We start from the raw sequence: 22,293 nt of genomic DNA on the forward strand, positions 1-22,293 counted from the left end.
TCCGAGTTTTTGACTTTCACTTTTCTACCTCCTCCTTCTTCTTCTACCGTTCCAGACCGTTTCGGTGACAGTTTCGGTACTGACGCTGACATTCATTTCGATCGATCGATGGTATGCGATATGCTTTCCCCTGCGCTACAAACCGAGACCCGAACGTGCCTGGCGCTCGATTGCCCTCATTTGGCTCATTGGCTTCCTGTCGGGTAAGTTGCCTGCTGTCCGGGGAAGGGACCATCACCTCACTCGGTCGGTCGGTCAGTAAGCTGCAGCAGCAGCCGCCCATCATCGGCTTCATCGCTTATCGCTTCATCAACCATTTCCTGCGGTGTACATCAATTGACATATCAAAATATTTATGATTAATTATCAGCTCGTTTACAGCACCGTTTATCGTATCGTTTTTGGATAAGTTTTACACATCCTCATTTGCGGCGAGCTTCAGTCGGGTTCTAGTGACGATCACGGTTCTCTAACGGCATCAGCATCTCAAACAAACCTTGTCAAATCGCAAATCGACATTTCCGGCATTGTGGTTTCGAGTTAGAGAAGTTAAACATTCGTCAAGCTTGCGTTAAGTCGGGACAACCCCAGCTCTGTGCTACAATTTCGATGATAAATGCAATCTATGGGATTTGTTGTAATCCTAGTCTTGATTACAACTTTGATGATGATGATGATGATGGTGAATATGATATATTTTACCCTTTACGATCACACAGGTCTCCAAATTGCAGGCAATGAAGAACAAGTGATTAACGAAAAACAAGTTTTCAAACTTTTACTTAGTTTCTTAGCGTTATACCTTACAATAAACAACATACAATATCAGTTGTTCACAATTCATATTGTTTTACAATACAGGGTTTACCGAGTCATTTTGCGATTAAAACGGCATGTTTCGTCGGTTTTTAAAAGTATTTCCGTTAATCACGAGTAATTCCATTCCATCCGAATGTATGTTAAATCCTTCCATTTGATTTTCCACGCTCGACTATCCTGCAATCGCGTAGAACCCAATAGTTTGCTATTATTGCCTATGAAATGAAGCAGGAACTGTGAAAGTAATGTTTTAAATGTGGTTTAACTGCAATTAATCTATCGTTTCATAAAAGCAGCGATTAGACACTTGGTTTGTTTAAGTTTCATTTGGGTTCGGTTTGACATTTGTGTTGAAAGTCATATTCATATGAAAATCATAAGAACTTCGGGATAAATACTTTGCTAATAAATGTTTAGGACTGACTTGCGTTTGCCTTGAGTAGTACACTACTTAAGTAAAGTATCGGCGATAGTGATTTTAATTCATGTCTTTTTTTTTATTTATAAAGGACGGCCGGACCGTTTTGCTATAAAAAAGTAAAAGTATATTAAAGTCGCGTTGTTTAAAAATGCCAGAGCGTCAGAAAACAACGCTTTATTGCAATCACCCAACAAGAGGATTCACTGTCGGGTCGAACAAAGGCGTTGAATAGTAAACAAAAACTGCCCTTCCCTTCCCAATGCTTGGTTTGAGAATTAAATATTTCACAGTTACAGAAACCACTTTAACTAAACGTGCGGCACAACCGCTTCACCAAATTCCAACATTCCAACTCTAACGAAGACCCCTCGAAAGCCGCATTTGCGTTTCGTCATTTAACACGATGATGTCTTTAATCTAATGCACCATCTGCCGCATAATGGGAGCCCCCTTGTTTTACAAGCGTCCATTCGGTCTATTCGGACTTGCTACAGTAGTAGCGAATACTAATGCGATGTGTTTTCCCCGTTTTCCGGCCATTCGATTTTATAACCGCCACCGCCATCGCCACAATCGTCGGCAACGTCAAAGTGCGTAAAGAAATGGCTCTGCCTTTTGCGCGGACATGGTTAAGTGGTGTAAACTGAATCAATTGATTTATGCCAACTTCCAACCCTCTGAAATTGGGGCTCAAGTTTTACGGTTGAAATGAATTTTCGAGGGATGGGGGGGGGGGGTTTGTAGCTCCTCTAAAGTTTCTTTAACGAAATATCTTTTGCTTTTCGATTTAAAATTTTTAATTAAAAATCGCTCTCACAAAGGCGATCAACTTCCCACGTGCATATCACTCTATAATGATGTTATTTGCAAATAAAACAACCATTCACATTGCCCCAAACTGCGCTGTGAAAGGCGCAGGCTTAAAACATCAAATTGAAAAGAAAGGAACAAAAATAACCTGTAAACCGGATAAGCTGAGCCAGCACATTTTCAATTACACTGCAGCTTCTCCGTGGGACGCGTACGTGCATTGGCGCTTCCTTTTTTTTTTGGTCTTTTGGCTTCCTTCATTTGCTCGCTGCAACACTGCGATCGTACATATGTGTTTATGTCATATCAAAGCACGTTCTTTGCCGTTTTATTAAAAACTCTCTTCCCTCTCTTTGTCTCGGTCCTGTGTCGCTGCGCAGACCTGCCCGAGTTCCTGGTACTGACGACGAGACGCAAGAAGTTACGGTTTGACATCAAACTTTTCACCCAGTGTGTCGCAACGTGGGACAACGAGACGGAAAAAACTTTCTACATCTTCAAGTTTGTGCTGCTCTACACGTAAGTATGACACACAGTGTTGGTGTTGGCGAACGGCCGAACGATCCCGTAGCTCCCAAATGTTTCCGTTTTTCTTACCGTTCCAACCATTTTGTTCGCCATGTTGTGGGTTCCGTTTGCTGTTTGGGTTTGGGATTTGAGAAAACCGAGTTGGGCGGTGTGAAATGACTTCCTGTTTACGAGAAATCTGTCACACAGTCCCGACATTCGAGAGCCGTCCTTATCAGTCCAGCGTTCTAAGTGCGGGAGCTAATCAATCATTCCTCTCCAATATGTACAATCACAGTTACTAAATCTAAATCACCCGTTAACGAACAATCACCACTACTTACCTTTCGATTGATAGTAGATAACACGGTTGTTGACACAGCGTTTACCGGCCAGCAGCGAGTACTGCTGGTGGGAATAAACCCACATGAGTGACACCTTCGCATGTCAACCTTTTACCGGCGAGATTGTTGTCAGGACCAAAAATCTTGACTGCAGAAGGCAAAGTTGTGCCATTCATTGAACGACTCCTAATCAAAACGCACACATCCTTTGCTATTGCTTGATCGCAATTGCGTCATACAAACACCGAAATCCCATGTCCACATGTGCGTGTGCGTGTGTGTGTGTGATATTTATCGTCCATATTTGTTACACACTTTGTAGCTACTATCGAGCACCAATCGAGCCCCTCACACCCCAATCGATGGTTCTCTCGATGTGATGATACAAAACAAATCGAAAACAATCTTACCGTTTCACCCGCCCCAAGCAACTCGCACCAAAGCCAGGATGGCGTGGGACCCCTGAACGAATCGCTATAATCAGCTTAGCGGGCCGTTCGCATTCCGTGCCCATCTGTTTCGCCAGCCCGGCCGATGGCACATGACATTATGGTACGTCCCTTGCCAGAAGGCTCAATTCGGTGTGATGGTATGAAAGATATCTTTTTCTCGCATTCGATTCGGTACAACCGGCACCTTGTCGCTTCCGGCAGTGTTACCGAGTACGAGACGGCAGAACACGAGAGAGAGAGAAAGAGAGGGCAAAACACACTCCTACATCGCCGCCTACTGCTACTACTTTCTACGCGAAAGAACAAAGATCGCCCCATCGTTCCTTTGGCAACGCAAAGGGCCTTGATTTTGACTCCTTGTTTTTGAGTGGAGAGGAAAACAAAAGCTGACACACACGCGCCCACCACAGCAATACGCACTGCATGAGTGAAGTGAATTAAAGACCATCCGGAAGTAGTGGCCGCTTACCCAGAAAACGATAGCGCGCCCCGGACCTTATTCGAGCGTTGCGTTCCAGATTTTAGCCCAAAGATAAACCGTCGAGAATCTTACTCACTCCCATCAACACCCAGGTGCCTCCCATCCATGCCACGGTTGCTTCCTTCCTTCCGAAACGCTCAAGGCAACGGGAAACAAAAACCCTCCCATCAGGACGATTGTTTCCACACGCACACTCAAATCTCAGCACACGTCCCCGGGTTGGGGTGCCCTGCATCAGCAAAACAAGCAATCCCTGCTACAAACACATTCCTACGGCCAACGAACAAAACGCTCAAAAAGGGGTTTTGCATTGTTTCTGTCCACCGTTGCGAACGTTGGTGCCCGATATTGGATACGTTCGTGTGGCACCCACGGCTTCCCACGAGAATTGTATTGACATTCCTTCCTGCAGCGGAATGGAAGCATTTCCATGTACGTAGCCGGCATTAGCCGGCCGCAGGATGCCACCGGTATGCTGCGGGTCTTCTTCCTCCGTTCCTGCGTTTAGACCTGTATTCAGTATTCTCCACATATATCGCTTATTATCGTTTGCATCGGTAAAGCTCGGGGAAGAAACTGCTGCCACGTGACATTTGCCGGGTGTAATAATTTTCATTTGTCCCCCAAAAGAATTGCGCGACATTCTTTAGCCGCTTACGGCACATTGATGTGCATTTGATGGGGGTTGAGTATTTAGTCCAACTGTTGCTAAACGGGAGACATTGCCGATGTAATGAGAGCCAAATATTTACTTCATAAATCTGTACATCGTATTCTTATATCGCATATGTACTTTGTTAAACACCTTAACACAACGATACACAGTCTGCTAGTATGTTGCGAACAGGAACCAAAACAGTGAAGCTCAAATACGCAGCCAACTTACCGTCTTGCACTATGGTAATTATGGAGCAAATGTCAACAATTCTTTTGCAGGAACTTTTAATAGAACTTTTTAATTTACGCTTTTATTGTTTGATTAAAAAACGTAAATTACATTTAAGCTCTGCTGCAACAGGAGATTTCTTTTTACAAATTTCACTTCTCCTACCTCAAACGCGCTACTCTCTCGCTTCTGATTTTCCTTAACTAGATATGGTCTCGATGGAATTTGAATTCCTCATGTTGACGTGGGCCGCTTGAACAAAATTATGAGTAGTATAGTTGAATGGAACGGGAATAGAACTCAGCTTTCTCTAGGTAAAACATTGAATGAAAGACACTAAATGCAAAATTAACTTAAGTTTGATGATGTGCGTTTGAGCAACTTAGTTTTCCATGGCTCTGACGTTTAAGTCGAGCTGAATCTCGTTGATGGCTTGTGAAGAGCTTATTATGTTGGTTGTAGTTTGTCATCACTTCAGCAACCAGCATACTTATTGTTTGTTGACGATTATCGACTTCGACTGGTTTGTGTTGGTATAACCTTTCATGGTAATTTCGAAAGACTTCTTCTTCTTCGTTGGCACTACAACCTCCAAAGGGCTCGGCCTGCCTTTTCTGGCTCTACTGTGACTGGATTCTACCCGTAGCAAGGTAGTCAGCCCAGCGTGCGTGGAGGCGGTCCGAAAGGGATTTGAGCCCCGGTCCTGCCGTATGAAGCCTGGCGCTGCTATCGCCTCGGCCACCGAACCTCCCAATTTCGAAATACACCACTGTACAATTATAATGTGATCTGCCGCGATCAACTATCAAATAATGTGTTCAAATTTATACGGGTTTAGCTAATAAAATAGCCGATCCGAATGCTTTATCTAGACCACTGGCCAGAGCTTTGACATGTTTCCCGGAGACGTTAAAGTGCTCCGATTATAGTTATCGTGAGTCAACTTCTTAAATGTATTTTTGTAGTGTGTAAACCCCAAGAAGACCATATTTTTCGATGCGCAAACTGCCAAACGTTACAAACGCGGGTTATTTCAAAGGCAAAAGACAAGAAAACGTTTCATACTCGGACAGATCACGACTGCAATTATTTCTACGTACTGGCCAGATATGATCCGATGCTTTCTTTTTCTTCTTTCTTGGCACTTCAACCCAACCAACCCAACAACCTCTTGGACCCGAGAGGTCTCGGCCTGCCATTATTGCCTCTCTGTGACTTGATTCTACCCGTAGTCAAAGTAGTCAGCCCTGCGTACGTGGAGGCGGTCTGAATGGGATTTGAACCCTTCCCGGTCCTGCCGTGTGAAGACCGGCGCCGTTATCGCCACGGCCACCGGACCACCCCAAGAACTCATGTTTTAGAAACAATTAAATCCTGTCGTATCGAGTCCCATCCTGATTGTTGCTCCGTACTTAATCCTCAAAGTCTGGCTATAGCCTGACTATGGGTAAATAATAGAGTCAAAAATACCGGGAGTGGCAGGCCAACACCTCTTGAAGTTACACTAAAATTGTAGAAATTGTGTCTTGAAATAGAAATATAATCACTTCAATTCCTTCACTTCTTATGCTCGTTTGATAAGATAAGAGTAAATACTTTGTACCGAAAGACTAGCGCAGTGGAGGCGCCTAATACCTCTGATGATGATAAAGTACTTTTTTATCGATCTTCAATCTATACTATCTTTATATTATTTTATTAAAAGAAAAATTGTAAATCAAGTGGAAATTTTAGATTTTCCCAAGTTTGATCCTAAAGCTTTCTAGCTTTTTTCTCTTCAGAAATTTATAGTTTCATCCCACGCAAGAACCCATTGTGCCTACTGGAAGAGTTGTCGGAACCAGGGCATCAGCGTAAACATTACACTAAGCTAGCACCCTCCTCCCCCAGCCACCCTCCCACCTTATATCCAATAATCATTATCACCACTGTTTATTGTTTCCATTTCCACGTGACAACGTCGTGACGTTCGCCAAACGCTTGGCGAAATGTAATATCGTGGAGCTTTCGTTTAATTTCGTCCCTATACCTTCAATTTTCGGCCAACTGACCCCACACACGGTTGGTAGGTGGCCTAATCGGGCTAAAGATTCGGTTAGCGCTTAAATGTATATGTTTCCCGTTTAACGTTCCATGTGTTCGTTCGTTCGTTCTTCTGCGCTTCTCTCCACAGGCTACCGCTGCTCTTCATGACCGTAGCCTACTTCCAAATAGTTCGCGTACTGTGGCGCTCGGACACTATCCCCGGCCATCGGGAATCCCGCAACCAGCCGTGTGGCAGTAAGTATAGTATCCGCAACGTTTACTCGGCTAATATCCGGGTTCCGACCGACCGACCGAGTTTGTTAGCTGATTTCAGCTTCATTTCCCACAAGATCGTTTAGCAGAGCTCACGCGTAAATGGATCCCTTAAGCGTTTTCACCATCATCCTTTCCGCTTACGTAGTTTGACGGATAAAAAATCGACATTGCCATCATTCAGATTCCGACACGGACACTCTTGCCTGTAAGGCGTTAGATTGCATCGTCCAGCCTATCAGACGTATCTCCGTATGTGTTCTGTGTTTGTTTTATCGAGACTCATGCCATTTTTTGTGTGTCCATCTTCTGTTCTGCCTCATCGTTGGCCGCACAGTTCACAGCACCAGGACGACACTGAATTGTGTGGGGAACACAAGCACCATGGGCCAGCTGCGGGCACGGCGGAAAGCGGCCAAAATGTTAGTAGCGGTGGTGATCATGTTCGCCGGTTGCTATTTTCCAGTGCACATGCTGAACGTCGCAAGGTAAACATTAGGCTAGGCCGGTTCTTTTTTTTGTCCGATCGAGTTTTTATCAGCCCAACCGAGGGAGCAATATGCGTGTGTTGTGGGAGTTTAATTTTCAGCCAGTTGCCTTAGTTTCTGTACAATCGCTTCTCCTATTGGATACATTTTTTTCCGATCTTCTTCAACAATTATTTTCCCGATAAAGAGTACTGGACATACGGATAAATCTGTAATAAAAATTCTGAAACTCTCTTTCCCAGGTATACCGTCGACATTGGGCAGAGTGATATCGTGGCTGTGCTATCTCTATTTTCCCACTGGCTCTGCTACGCAAACAGTGCCGTGAACCCTGTGATCTACAACTTCATGAGCGGTAGGTCTGGAGTATGTCGTTCAATGTGTATCGATCCGTTTTTTTTAAACCAGCAATTAACACTCATTTTAACCATTGCTCAAGATGTGATCCGGCTATAAAAATGTTGTCGTTCCGTTTGCAAGTTTTCCGAAGAATTAATAAAATTCGTACATATTGCCAGATTTACCGTATTTCGTATTCAACACTTTTTGCGATCGATCAATATTATGATTCCGTCAAAGCATTTTGGGATTCACCATTTTCCGTGCGTCGTATGCTTTACCTTTATGCATGGCCCACGTTACCGAAAACATGCAGGAAAAGCAGCAGCAGCTGCAGGAACCGATGTTCACCGGGAGCAGGAAAAAAAGAAATGTTACAAAACAAAGCAAAAAAACACCCGAAGAGAAACAATATGGTGTCAGCGACATCATCGTGGACCCGTGTTTACACACTTCGTTAGACATTATTGTACGGACGCTGGCCGATCGACGCTGCTCCTGTAGTTGTTGCAAAGGTTGCAAAATCAATTATGTATGTACCCCTTGTCAAAGAATTTAGGGACGTACAGGGCGGCAGTGAGGCCCCCTCCTCAGCTACACCTTCAGCACAGTTGTCGGCCCTGTACGTACGGCCCTGCGACACGATTAACTTTTGATCCTTCATCCATTGCAGTGGACTCACAGAGCTGGCATCGTTAAATTAAATACGCTTTGATAGCAGGAGGTTCTCACTGTTGTTTTTTGCTTTTTTAATTTTTGGGATCGAACGTTCGAGACGATGCAATATGCAATGGATTGTTTAAACAGTGTTTCATTTTAATTGCAACTATCCAGCAACTATCCAACTTCCTACCTTTTTTGGGGAAATATTTGCTTGGGCGTTAAACCAGTCCAGAAAAGCAATTTGCAGCACGGATGCACAAAGTCTGTCAAATTAATGAAACGGATTGATATTTTAAACTGCATCACACATTTACAACAATTATTGTGCATTTCTTTAACGCCCGTTTTTTTTTCATGTTTGCAGGCAAATTCCGACGTGAGTTTAAAAATGCACTGGAAAAATGTCGCTGCCTGCGAAGCTCCCATGCCTACGGTGGCCGCGTCGGAGGCTATGATGATCGGTCGCTGTGCCACACGGCGACCCGCTTGAACGTGAGCCCCAGCACCAGAAGCAATTATCATTTGGCCAGTGTAAGAGATGCCAGGTTTAAGGTTATTTCACGTTTCTTTTTTTTTGGCGTACTATTGTTGTAGCACCACCAAAAAGCCTCTCTTTGCTGTCTACTATCCTTCTCCCTTCCTAGCGCACGTGCGAAGCGCAAAAGATTTATAGTGCGTTAATATTTCTTTGAATGTGTCCCTTCCTCCACATGCGACCCCGCGCCGAATCCACAGCAACACACCCAGCAGACGTCATTCAACGGAAGCCGACATCAGCATGGTCGCAACAGCATCAATCATCCGGGCAGTCTTCAGCCACAAATCTCGCCCATCTCGGTCGAGGAACGGTTGGCGCTCACCAAAAGCTTGGACGGCTGCGAAACCCTTCAGCTGACAAATCGGAAAAATTCCTCCACCCTCGCCGGAACTAATGGCAGCGGCCTAGGGCAAGGCAAAACCACCAACAGTGGGAACGGCGTAGGGAATGGGAATGGCCAACCATTGCTGCAACACAGCCACAATCATCATCATTCTCATCAGCAGCAGCAACAGCAGCAGCAGCACTGCAAACAGCATGGCGAACAAATGCTCGCCGATGGTGGTGGCTTAGTGGCCAATGAAGATAGTGCCGGTCGCCAGGACCAATCTGTCACCGCTCCACCGACCATGCTAATGATAGTAAATAAATCGAGCCATTGTAAAATCGGTGGCACATGACAGGCAAAACTGCACGTCTCGTGGCGAAAGCCGCGTCCGGACAAGAAACCCTGGACGCAAGTGCACTAGAGAAGGAACACTTACTCTATCCTATCAAGAACGATTCCTCTTGAAGCACGATCATCTGACCGTGTACCGGACAACACTTAACCGTTCGTGCAAAGCAACGAAGCGCCACGAATCTAGATAGTATTCCAAAGATAGGAGAAGCTTATGTGGAGTGAAGTTAATGTAAATTGAGTTTGATATCTTATGAAAGGGGGCGCTCGATGGATGTGCCGCCGATCCTTCCCAAAATGCATGTATACTGCATGTACTACTGTACGTCAACTATTAGCAACGAACGAACGAACGAACGAAATCGGTGGCTGCGTTAGCCAGAAACCACCCCACCACCACCATCAAATTCCATAACCACCAATTATTAACTACTTGTTGGAGTATCATCCTGTGGGTCAGAGCTTTTGCGTCATGGTAACTACCCGTGCGGGTGAGCTGCGGACGAGTTGTGCAAAAATTAATGCAATAACTGGCATCAAAATAATACCTACTAACAAACAAAGATCCGTTTCGTTGCTAGCTATGCGATCCTTTTCCACTGGATGATAATCTGACAACATAGTTGTAGCTTCGATACACGCACCACAATCGATACGTGCGAGCACGCCGTACTTCCAAATCGATTGTGATGCTGTTCGACCAACGATTTGTGTATTGTGAGCGCTGGGCAAAAACCGGTACAAGCGAATCGCCTCGCTCGATAGGACCTTCGATAGGAGCTGTGCAGTTTGTTTCTGATGGGCAACGGGATAAACTGTGCGGCTCGTATCGCTTCGAAATCATATTGCAAGCAAGGTGCACCCTTTTATTCCACTGAAACGTTTAAGATATAGTATGTAAAAAGAAATCACCCGAACTATCGAACTCTTGTACATATTGTTATAGTTAAATATATTCGTGTAACGATACTTTCTGTAAAAACGAAGATGCTCTAACTGTATGCAAACAAGTCAATAAAAATTTGCTACCCGTGGAATGTGCCGCGAACGGATGCAATCTGGTTCTGACTTTCACACGATACCGAAGGATGTACCGTAATATACCGATTTTTCATCAACCAATAGCATACACTGCTTAAAAGTTTGTTCTCATGATTAATGTACTGTAGATGACGAATGAATTTGATCGATGCATTATCTAGTACTCACCTCAATGAACGAAAAACGTGCTTCACCTATGGAAATGAAAAGAAAAGCAAGGATATCAATGGCTGACCAATTCAATACGCAACAAGCAGGAGTTGGCTACTGACACCACCTAATCACGGCAAGTTCAGTATTATGAGCTCCCATTCCCATGTTTGATACTATTCGATTCATATATCAACTACATCAGCAACCACGTGCGTCTATTTTCAAATATAAACTGTGGCTTTCGATTCGACTACGCCAACTCGAGTTTAGCGATGCGATCGACCCATTTACGGTTCAAGCGAGCTTCAACTAGGCTTCGTAAACGCGCTCTGATTTTCTCAGCCACCCGAAACGTCAGGCATCGCATCGCATTTGTATACAGTAAACAGCAACAACAACAACAAACCATACCGCACAGCTGGCTAAGGAATACGTGAAAATTGCAGTAAAAACGTTGATAAACACTATCAACATGGTCGAAACGGTGATTGACGAATGTAAGGGAGACGACGGGCCACAAAATGTGCTGGACGCATTTCAGGAGAGCGACAAACAGCGAGTGCTTCAGCTGATAGACGGGCTGCATGACAAATCCGTCACGGAGGACGATTTCGAGCATGCCTACGAAGAGTATTCCGGCATCTTTTCCAAGTACCAGGAGCAGCCCCACCTGCTGGATCGTAGCCTGGAGGAGATAGTGAACAAAATCATTCCATTTTTGCAAGAAGCCGATGCCGCAATGCACACTAAACATCGTGCATCAAAATACCTCTACCAAATATGTAAGGTTCGCACGTTTAAGGCCTTTGCAAAAAACCTTCCGCATGAGGTGCGTCATCTGTCGTTTGTGCTGTGTCTCGTGGAGCAGCAGAATCTGGACGATTGGCAAAACTGGGAAACCCGGTACATGGGTCTGCTGTGGCTATCGCTGCTAGTGCTCAATCCGTTCGATTTAAGCCGGCTGGATACGTCCGAGCCGGGATGCCCCTCCACGATGGAGCGTATCTACGAGCTGTGCAAAGCTAACTGCCTGAAGGATGATAGCTGCACGCCAGTGGTCGCCTTTTTGGTAGCACGATTCGTTATACGAAACGATGTGAAGATGGTGTTTTTGGAGAAAATGTTCGACTGGGCCATGACCGTCAACGCAGATTACACAGTGGACGCTAAAATTGGTCCGCTTACAGCGATTGCATGCATCCTGAAGCATGGAAAGCGCGAGGATTTGCTTCCCTACGTCAAGCGGCTTAGCAATTGGGTACTGCACCTGGAGTACGAAACAATCTCGAAGGACTTCAAAATCTATAAAACATGCATCAAGATCTGTCAACGCATCGGGCTGGTTCTGCTGCCACCGAAGATTGCCAAATGGCGCTACCAACGAGGTGCACGTTCGTTGCTAGCGAACGTTCAAAAAACGGTTACCCTCGCTTCACTGAAGGAGGTGCAGCAGACGGAATCGTTGTCCGAGCGTACGGAGGAGGAGGAGGATGACGTCGATGATGAGGAAGTTCCGGGCGACATTGAGGAGATCGTCGAGCGGCTACTGCTTGGCCTGAAGGGCAATTCAACGATTGTGCGCTGGTCGTCGGCGAAAGGCATCGGTCGAATCACTAACCGGCTGCCGAAGCTACTGGGAGATGAAGTCGTGTCATCCGTGATTGAGCTGTTGAATCCACTCGAGCAAGATGATGCTTGGCACGGGGCCTGCCTGGCATTGGCGGAGCTGGCCAAACGTGGTTTATTGCTACCGTCGCGATTGTCCGAAATCGTGCCACTGCTTCTGCAAGCGTTGGTGTACGATGAAATACAGGGATATCGCAACGTGGGACAAAACATCCGCGATGCGGCATGCTACATGAGCTGGGCATTCGCCAGGGCATACCACCCGTCCGTACTGCAACCGTTCGTGGAGAGCATTGCTTCGGCGCTGCTAGTGACGGCCGTTTTCGATCGGGAAATAAACTGTCGGCGGGCGGCTTCGGCCGCATTTCAGGAGAGTGTTGGCCGGTTGGGCAACTTCCCGCATGGGATCGACATTCTGACTACGGCCGATTTTTTCTCCGTCGCGGTGCGAAGTAATGCATTTCTCAACATCAGCGAATACATCGCAAAGTATCACGAATACAAATACAACTTAATAGGTAAGTAATGTTTTGTCTTTTTCGTAATTGAGCGATTGCTACAGTGAGTTCCGTTGCAGATCATTTGATTTCACGTAAAATAAATCATTGGGATACGAACATCCGCGAGCTATCGGCACAAGCGCTGCGCAATCTAACGAAGCACGCGCCGGAGTACATGCGAGATACGGTTGTGCCGCAGCTGTTTCTGCTGGCAGAATCAACCGAGCTCAACACACGGCACGGTGCCGTGCTGGCGCTGGGAGAAGTCATCAATGCGCTACAAGCGCTCGGCTCCGGACAAACCGGCGACGGACAGGAGGGCTTCATTAACAACAAAATCAGTGAACTCGCTGGACAGCTGATTGGTAAATATCGGCTGCGCGGCCAGTTCAAGGGAATGAGTGGCACGTACATGAAACACGGCTGTGCCAGTTTCATTCGCAACTGTAGCGAAGCCATGCTGCCGATCACGCAGCGAGAATATTTGGGTAAGGCTAGTAGCTAGAAGAGGATCATTTTTAAATTCTTGACCCTGCTTAACGACCTTAACTTTTTTTACTGCAACAGAATCGTGGCAATTGCTGCTGGACGCAAGCATTGTCGATGAAAAGTCAGCCACGCGGGAACAGGCAACGATCGCGTTTTCGAAATTCTGCGATGCCTACTACAAGACGGAACCGGCCGATCGTTTGGGTAGCCTGATCGACAACTACATCAAGGAGATGCGCGACACACAGATCGAACACAAAGCACAAGGAATCGTGTCCGCGCTCGGTGCTTTGCCACTGTTTATGATCGAGCTGCGCTTGGAAGAAATCGTGTCAGTGATCGATGTGAAAACTGTCGTGCCGGAAATGTTTGCCGTCGGCTACAACCACTCCGAACTGCGGCGGGACTGTATACGCGCGCTGATGAACATCGTCCAGACGGTCGGATTTGAGCATTCGGTCAAATCGAACGAGATACTGTGCGGACCGGTCTTCGGTTGCTATTTGCGTGCGCTCGAGGAATACGCGCTGGACAACAGAGGTGATATTGGCTCGTGGGTTCGTGAAGCTAGCATTCACGCTCTGTACGCGTTCCTGACAAAATGTCCCTCCACATTACTCACGCCGCAGCACGTGCAGGATGCTATGATTGCGATCGCGAAACAATCGGTCGAACGAATCGATAAAATTCGCGCCGTAGCTGGCAAAACGTTCACGGCGCTCATCTACCACGAACCGCAAATACCGCACATCGACCAGCGGCAAGCACTGCGGAGCATATTTCCACAGGACACAACCGAAGTGCTGTGGCTGTTTCCCCATCACACATTCCCGATGTTCATTCAACTGCTCGGCATACCGGCGTACGTGGAGCACGTGTCGGCCGGGTTGATACTGAGCGTTGGCGCACCGACCGAATCTCTGCACACGTGTGCGTCCAAAATTTTAAACGACTATCTCAAAACGCACCAATCCTTCATCCCAACTTTCGGCACGGTGGTGCTGAAAATTCTAAAGGAGAAAACCGTCAAGGACACGCTCTTCATAACGTCCACATTTCAGTTCCTGGCCGAGCTGCTGAACTCTTCGGCGAACGCTAAATTGCTGCTCGTTATGGAAGAAACGTCAACCGCATTTGCCGAGCCCATCTTCAACCTGGTGAATGGTCTGACAACGCAAACCAGAAAGCACATCGATTCCATTCCCGTCTACTGTACGCTTATGCTTGCGCCGAAAATATGCAAGCGTGTGCTGAGCAAGCTCGTCGTGTATCTGGGCATGGTGTGCGTCAACATTCGGCGCGAAACTGCGCTCAAGATGTACGAAACGTTGCTGGTGTATGGCGATCAAACGGCGATACCGGAGGAAAATCTGGACGAGGTGTTGGTTTGCCTGAGCGAGGAAAAGTGGGACGGTGAGCTTGAGGAGGCACGGCAAATTCGTAACAAGCTTTGTACGCTGATGGCCATCAAGCCGCCAGTAACCAAAGTGAAGAAATAATTTTCTTACCTACCATCTGTTCACCAGGTGCCAACCACCTAACGCGGCGCGCGCACTGGTAGTATTGCTACGTTTAATGACTTTGAATGCCTTACTTACCAATAAACAATGCTCTAATATTCAAGGTGATTCGAAGTATAGCACGTTATTATTGCTATTTAACGAAGCTCAAAAAGTGTTTCCATTAGCTATCTCATAATGCATTCGAACTGTCTCGTTTCAACTCGTAAACACATTCAGTTGTAACGTAAAAACGCGCTATAATGTGTAGCCTGTAATAAACAAAAAAGATTTAAAATACGATAAATGTTTGGATGGATCGCTTAGACATAGGGTCATCGAATGAAAATCGTTCAAATCCGCTCTTTCAACCGTCAGTTTGAATGACACACTGTGTGAAGCATTTTTGGGTCACGTTGTTTGACGTTTCCCCTAGAAAACAACCCAAAAGAGATGTGTTTGTGTGCATGTGAGCGCGTGTCATTGCTGTCATGGGCAACACTCCCCCCCCGTCGTCACGTTCTCCTCGCCGTACACTCTGTTCGTCTGAACAGGTCCACTGCAAGACACAAACAATACCTACGGTGGCCAGCTAAATTACATAAAATCAGACCCCATTAGCCGGTCTTTCAAGCTCCCGGGTTTTGCATGGCCTACAAACCGTGCAATCTTCGGAACAGTACAAACTTACCAGCATATTCCTCGACGGCCAGCAGCAGCAGCAGCAGCACTCAGCACAGGATCGACGGACTGTAAACAAACGTCCGTTCGCACAATACATTACGGCAGGTGTAGAAATCAGCGTGCAGGAATGAAAAATACGCTGCATTAGAAAGTTACGCATACACCGCCGTGTGCACTGCGGCACGACGATTGATTCGTTTCGAGTGAAATATCGATTTGTGATTGGATTGCGTTGCCGTAACCCGAAGTGGTTTGTGGTTGCGGATATCCGTAGCATGGCACGTACTTCAGCCGCGCCGTGATGAGCGAGCGACTGGCAAACGATGGGACATCGTCTTTGGTGAATATTTTCGCGTCGGAAAATTGGCCACGTGTGAACCGATCGAAATAATTTAGTGAGTTCACGTACCTCATGAGCATGAATCAATACCAGCTATAGCCAGCTAGTCGTGGTGACCATCCACCGATCGTGCAGAAAAACGGTTCCAGGAAAATCACGCTACACGACAGGTAGAACGAAGTAAGCAAGACGCTTGCAGCGTGTCAATAGTTGCTTCACGCTATCATGTGATAAGACTTGCGGAGATGAATGAAGATGTATGAGGTGGGGAATGTTTGCACAAACAGCTTCGGACGCAAAGTGTATTTAATTTGAAGTTTGTTTCTTTTTTACTGATTGTAGAGTTTATCAGCATTTAAACAATTTACTTGCCATCGTACCTGATATTTGATTTCGGGTTTGAGTTATATCAGTACGAGTTTATTCCACGCAGGTTCCACTGTGTATTGGCGGTTTCGGGGTATAGTTTTTGTGCACGGTTCTTAAAGATAATCTCGTGAGAACAAAAACATGACCACATTAACCCTTCTCAGTGTTAAACAGGGAAACTGTCTTAACACAAGTATAACTCGTGTGATAAACATACGGTAGCGTAGAACTAACAAAATCCTCTTCCTCTCGTCCACAGAGCGACTGGTGCCCGGAATTCGATGTACTGTGGTACAAGGAAGAGCTCTCCACTGCTGACCCCCTTTTCTCCGTAAATGGACTCATGGCGTTCTGCAATCGCACGCTCGCTATCAAGGCAGCGTTGGGTGCAGGATTTTTGCTGATCCTGTTAAACCTTCTCAACTCCAAGCTGGACAGTGGCAGCGGTACCGGTCGATACTCTTCACACCTTAAAACCGGAGGGTACGTACCATCGTTGCGCTTGCACGGCGTCCCATGGTGTGTAACCGAACACTCCCAAATTATCGCCCATTCTCCCTGCACCACAGAGCAACCCAATGGCCAAAGCGAACCCACGGCAGCCTAGAATCCCACTCGCCCTCGTCCTCGGCGATGGTAGGTAACGATAGAACAGAGAGCACGAATGGACAGCAGCAACACAACAACGATGGGCAACCCATGAACAACGATTCGTTCGCTTCACCACCACCACCACTACCCGACCATTCGGCGGATGGTGAACGAAATCAAGCATCGAGCGCGGACGACAGAACGGGCACGGCACAGCACAATAATCCTGAAATTAAACATGTGATACAAAACCACGCGCACGAACCAACCAAACGCACAGCTACGGTATCTGAACAGTACGAACTGACCGATGATAAGCAGAACGGTAGTAACATTTCCTCGATCGTAACTCCTAGCGCTAGTGCTGGCAGCTCGCAGCATAGTCATTTTAGTAGCAATAGCATAGATAATGTAGGCAACATCTCCGGGATTCATAACGTAAAGTCTGAAAAAGCAAGCGGCAACAAATCCATGCCCGAGGCGGCAGTTAACAACAATGTTCAAAACTCCTCAACCCTGCTACCGGCACCGAAGCCGGAAAATGCGGCCAACGTGCTGTTGCCCCGGGTGTATGACGACGATGATGAGGAAGCAAGAGAGCCGGACCGGGGCTCCGATTTGTCGGACAAGTTTACCATAAACAGCTGTCCTCCGATTCCTCCCAATTTGGGTAAATATCTACAACAACCGGCATCCGGGTGTCGCAACTTGGCTAAAAAAAAAACACACTCTCCGCTTTCAGATGGACCAATCGATGTGGACGTACTGTTTGAACCGATCAGTGCGGTAGAGAAACGATTCGCTTCCAAGCTGCAACCGGGCGGCCAGTATGTGCCGCCGGGCTGTACGGCGCGGAACCGGGTCGCCATCATCGTACCGTACCGCGACCGCGAACAGCACTTACCGATCTTCCTCAAGAACATACACGCGCTGCTGATGAAGCAGCAGCTCGAGTACGGCATTTACATAGTGGAACAGACCGCCGGATCTTCGTTCAACCGTGCCGCACTCATGAACATCGGGTTCGTCGAAGCGATGAAGCAAAAGAGCTGGGAGTGCATGGTGTTTCACGACATCGATCTGCTTCCGATGGACGATCGCAATCTGTACACCTGCCCGGACCAACCGCGCCACATGTCGGTGGCGGTCGATACGTTCGGGTTTAAGCTGCCGTACAGCACCATCTTTGGCGGTGTGTCCGCCATGACGGAGAAACAGTTCCGCATGGTGAACGGGTTCTCCAACTCGTTCTGGGGATGGGGTGGTGAGGATGACGACATGTCGAACAGGTGCGTTGATCGATTCCGCCAGCCAGCCAATGCATGATGCGCTGGAATACATGAACCTGCTGCAACGTTTGGGTGCTTGCTTTGTTTCAGATTAAAGCACGTAGGATTTCACATCGCACGCTACCCGGTCAATATAGCGCGGTACACGATGCTAAACCACAAAAAGGAAAAGGCCAACCCCAAGCGGTACGTATGGAGTTTGCAATTTTTTTTTTTTATAAACAACCAAGTTCTTGCCGTTTAGATATCGTACACGAACCAAAACGATCGAAAGCGAGCGTAGCCTACTCTAACTGAAGTAACTTGTCGGAAGTGGTTTGCGGATGTGGGCTCCCTTTGAAGAAGTCCATAGAAAAAAAATGCATTAGAATTAGAACATTAGAAATCATACCGCCATACATACATAGTCATTCATACATTAACCTTAGCAGTAAAAGCAATGGCAATGGGGTGACATTAATTGAAAATCCGTTGAGACCCGTTTTGTAACTCAACTTCTCCAACAAAATTTATTTTACATTGGATTCTGACTAGCGATAACAATCCTCCGCATCCTCCAAAACAGCCAAATCCGGTGGGTACAGTATGGTACGCCAGGTTATCCGGGTTCAAATCCCATCTGGGCCGTACCAATAAGTCTAGTAAGCCAGAAATATGGAAGACATGACCTCTAGGACCTTTTGTATCATAACTTCTCGCACAAACCGAAACACTATACCTGGGAACCTCTGCCCTGTCCTACCTGACCAATGAAGCCAAATATCCCTATGCATTTGTTGGCCATGAAATGATCTAAACTTGGCATTGGAGATCCAAGAGTGGAGAACTCTCTTTCCGAATGATTTGAAGCTACGTCTGGGGTAACCCTCAAGAGCGTGTTATTAGTCCGCTTCTCTTGCCCTTGTCTTCTCTATGCCGATGGTTTTGAAAATTGTTCCAACGGTCTTGTGCTTTGCCTCGGATAAGTGTTGCGTTATATCGTTTGGTCGTTTGCCTGCCAAACTACTATCATTGGACTAATCCGTTTGCGTGATTGAGCAGAGGTACTTCTACTAAGGATTTTGGGTTGGGTTTGGCTTGACAACAAACTACCTTTAAGCGATCAAATATTGAAGTCACCAGGTACAGGCCAGACGGTGATGGATAAGATTGGGAGGATACAACGAACTTACGCTTGAACCGATTAGTACGCGATATTCCCATATTCGATACTGTTTTATCGCTTGTCTCCCCTCGATTGAACTTGATGCTCCAGCGCTTTTTTTTTCACAAAAATTTGTCACACGTGTTACAATTAAAGTGTTCCCTCTACCCAACACCAATTACAGCTACGAAAAGCTAGTAAACGGCGCCAAACGCTTCGACAGTGATGGGCTTAATTCGTTGCACTATCAGCTGGTAAACTTGATACGCAAACCGTTGTACACCTGGATCCATGCGGCCATTTCACCGGATGTAAGTAGCTCCGGTGGGTGTACGGCCCTCGTTCGCCGTAAACTCGTTTGGATTTAATTATTTGCTTTCATCCAACACAGCAGGGCAGCTGATGATTGTCGTTTCTAGCGGATTGGCTAGGATAAATTTACCACAACGCAAGACACAAGACGACAACGTGGTTCATCCCCAAGCAGGGCGGGCTGTAGATATCTGCGTAGTAGAGGGAGTAGTAGTAGTAGTAGTAGTAGTAGAGGCCACAACAGTAACAGTGAGTTGAACGTGTTGGGTGTGCACGGGCACAACAATTTTCATCTTACGTATAATTTAGTAGAGCAAACTGTGTAAGATAACGGGGAAACCTATTTCCATCCACTAGCATTCATGCGAAAAGCTGCATTGCAGCAAGTCAAGTGTAGGCACAAATTTTAAAAACAGCAAACCATTGTACTCCAGAGAATCCGCGTCATCCTGTTTCCTTCTTCGGGAAAGTGATATAAAACTATACATCGTAAGTCAATCGATTAGACTTTAGCTTCCCGCAATCCGCGCGTATGTATGCGCGTGTATTATTTATGTAGAAATAAGTTAGGAAAACAGTTGTATCAATCTTTCCCCAGTTCTCGAATACTCTGCGGGACTAGATACGTTGATACGCGGTACTTACGTTGGCGCACGAGGATTTCTGGCGGAGGGTCATTCAACACAAAGCAGCAAAAACAAAGTCCAACAAAGTGTGCAGAAAAATGTTAAACTAGATTCGAAGAATTTTTTATAACTGATTTGTTAGGTGTTTCCCCGCTGTTGGGCTTCAAATAGTTGTTTAATTTTCAAAAGGAAAAAAAAACGGTTAGGTGGTGTCGTGCTGGGTGGATGGTTTTGTTTTAATCGCAAGAAGAAGAGCGACATCATCACGACGTCGCTGCAACAATGATTCTCTTGTCTGTGTTATTTAGTGTATAATTAGGCGCGCTGCAAAGCTGCAATACCCCCTGAAATGGAATGTAAACTATCTGTTAATGCTCACTTAGCTTGTTATTTGTGAATCCTCAAAGCCCCTACCTACCGTACGGCAACGGATTGTGTTCTCTCAGCGGTGGTGCAAAGAAAAACGGGAAACGAGTAGCAATAATACTAACAAACGGAGCATTACTTACTACTGCAAACGGATGCACAAGTTACACGGTTTAAGCTAAATTTGTTATAATCAAAAGTTACGCCGCACACAAATGGGCACAAACAATGTTTATTAGGTTCCGTCCGGCTGTACCGAATAGTAATCTCAAACACTGCGGAAAAATTAGTATGGCTATGGACAGTAGGTTAATACGAAATGCTAAAACTTTATAGACGAAATGGCCACCCCTAAATACATTTTCCAACACACATCTAACTAACTAAACTCCATGACACAGCCCCAAGGTGGAGAAGAATTTCGGGGTAAAGCTCGCGAAGAAGCCAGCTCATACGAGGGGCATACGTATAACGATAGAGGACAACACACGTGTTGTGGATGGACGGTGGTTATTATTATGCATCCAGTTCACCTGTTGGGCTGTTATTATTGCTATTTTTGGGCCGGTTGTTAATTCCATTTATTACTACCACACTGGTGAGGCGACAGAAGGGTGTGTCCACGGTACCGGACACAGAGCAGAGCGCCACACACGGTACGAACAAAACTACTAATTCCCTTTCAAAACTAATCCACCATCGCTAGTATCTTGACATGATAATCCACAATTATTCTTAAAATTACCAGGCGATTGAAAGGTAGTGCGTGACGATACTCTGAAATCGAATTCCAAACAATAAACCAATAGTAGGGAACCAATAATAATAGCACACCTCGTACCTATATTATTTTGTGCGTTGTTAATGCTGTTGTCATTGGTTGGCGTTCTAAATGATTAAAATTAAATCACTCACTTGCTAGTAGCAGGTCGAGGATGGACTAGATCATTCAGCAAGAAGAATGCAAGGCTAAATACAAAGCACGCGACATACTGTCCGGAAGTCCTCCATTGGTTCGAGTTTTGGACGAAGCTGGCATAATGTTCCGCTAGGGTGTGGCAATACTTCTTGGTTCCAATGTAAGGCGTATTATTATATACTTAATTGAGATCATGGAGAAGGTTTATTATTAGTTCTGGTAGAAAAATGAAAGCATCGCTAGCGAATCCTATTTCGAACGTGCCTCGGTACGCAGGACTATCTTTTATTTAAAATGGCAAACAAAGTCCTAAGACTCCTAACTAAGAAGTCAGAAATAGCAGATACAGATACCTCCTGTAGAGCTAGCGCCAAAGTGGAAACATTAAAAGTTACGAAAACAAATTAAAAAAAAAGCATCACCTGGAGAAAAACAGCTTGGTCAAATTTAAATCAGAAATTTTGACGTTCTTCATTTGACACATTTGCGTGTAGCGCAGGCTGGGCTCTAAAAGTGATACGTCATGCGATTGATCGTATCCATCTGACAGTTGCTATTTTGGATTTTATTCAAGGTGTATGTATTTAGAAGGTGGATTTTTATCGATTTGACAGGGCGAC

General features: G+C 45.9%; 3 protein-coding genes across 15 annotated transcripts in view; all 3 read left to right on the plus strand.

Moving 5' to 3' along the window:
* The window catches only part of LOC118512346 (tachykinin-like peptides receptor 86C), a 70,711-nt gene extending 59,864 nt beyond the window's left edge, over positions 1-10,847 (plus strand). For 4 of the 7 annotated variants that reach the window (XM_036056640.1, XM_036056634.1, XM_036056633.1 and 1 more), the window contains 7 exons: positions 56-203; positions 2,431-2,569; positions 6,894-7,000; positions 7,347-7,506; positions 7,749-7,861; positions 8,873-9,060; positions 9,244-10,847. In XM_036056640.1, coding sequence (XP_035912533.1) covers positions 56-203; positions 2,431-2,569; positions 6,894-7,000; positions 7,347-7,506; positions 7,749-7,861; positions 8,873-9,060; positions 9,244-9,726 — 1,338 coding nt within the window. In that variant the 3' untranslated portion in view covers positions 9,727-10,847. The remainder of the gene's footprint in view (positions 1-55; positions 204-2,430; positions 2,570-6,893; positions 7,001-7,346; positions 7,507-7,748; positions 7,862-8,872; positions 9,061-9,243) is intronic. The other 3 variants (XM_036056638.1, XM_036056637.1, XM_036056639.1) reach the window with 3 other exon arrangements.
* Positions 10,848-11,287: 440 nt separating this feature from the next.
* Positions 11,288-15,199, plus strand: LOC118512348 (tubulin-specific chaperone D). The gene is made up of 3 exons (XM_036056642.1): positions 11,288-13,063; positions 13,123-13,533; positions 13,613-15,199. The coding sequence occupies exons 1-3, from the start codon at positions 11,392-11,394 to the stop codon at positions 15,031-15,033; spliced, it is 3,504 nt and encodes a 1,167-aa protein (XP_035912535.1). The 5' UTR covers positions 11,288-11,391; the 3' UTR covers positions 15,034-15,199.
* A 332-nt stretch (positions 15,200-15,531) lies between these two features.
* On the plus strand, positions 15,532-21,603 carry LOC118512355 (beta-1,4-N-acetylgalactosaminyltransferase bre-4). 7 transcript variants are annotated; one of them, XM_036056657.1, is made up of 7 exons: positions 15,532-16,237; positions 16,686-16,909; positions 16,996-17,687; positions 17,760-18,306; positions 18,397-18,492; positions 19,635-19,761; positions 19,842-21,603. In XM_036056657.1, the coding sequence occupies exons 2-7, from the start codon at positions 16,770-16,772 to the stop codon at positions 19,851-19,853; spliced, it is 1,614 nt and encodes a 537-aa protein (XP_035912550.1). In that variant the 5' UTR covers positions 15,532-16,237; positions 16,686-16,769; the 3' UTR covers positions 19,854-21,603. The 7 variants fall into 7 exon arrangements, with proteins under 7 accessions (XP_035912550.1, XP_035912557.1, XP_035912552.1 ...); XM_036056664.1 differs by having other exon boundaries at positions 19,845-21,603; XM_036056659.1 differs by having other exon boundaries at positions 15,532-16,227.
* Positions 21,604-22,293: the final 690 nt, after the last annotated feature.

The sequence above is a fragment of the Anopheles stephensi genome, chromosome 3 (genome assembly GCF_013141755.1).
Source record: "Anopheles stephensi strain Indian chromosome 3, UCI_ANSTEP_V1.0, whole genome shotgun sequence".
Classification (NCBI taxonomy): Eukaryota; Metazoa; Arthropoda; class Insecta; order Diptera; family Culicidae; genus Anopheles; species Anopheles stephensi.

Excerpts from the sequence above, each read along its gene's own strand:
- LOC118512355 (XM_036056657.1), top strand. The coding sequence starts at position 16,770 with ATGGCGTTCTGCAATCGCACGCTCGCTATCAAGGCAGCGTTGGGTGCA. Across the intron at positions 18,307-18,396 it reads GATGACGACATGTCGAACAG|ATTAAAGCACGTAGGATTTC; the intron begins GTGCGTTGATCG and ends GCTTTGTTTCAG. Across the intron at positions 18,493-19,634 it reads GAAAAGGCCAACCCCAAGCG|CTACGAAAAGCTAGTAAACG; the intron begins GTACGTATGGAG and ends CACCAATTACAG.
- LOC118512348 (XM_036056642.1), top strand. The coding sequence starts at position 11,392 with ATGGTCGAAACGGTGATTGACGAATGTAAGGGAGACGACGGGCCACAA. Across the intron at positions 13,064-13,122 it reads ATACAAATACAACTTAATAG|ATCATTTGATTTCACGTAAA; the intron begins GTAAGTAATGTT and ends GTTCCGTTGCAG. Across the intron at positions 13,534-13,612 it reads CACGCAGCGAGAATATTTGG|AATCGTGGCAATTGCTGCTG; the intron begins GTAAGGCTAGTA and ends TTACTGCAACAG.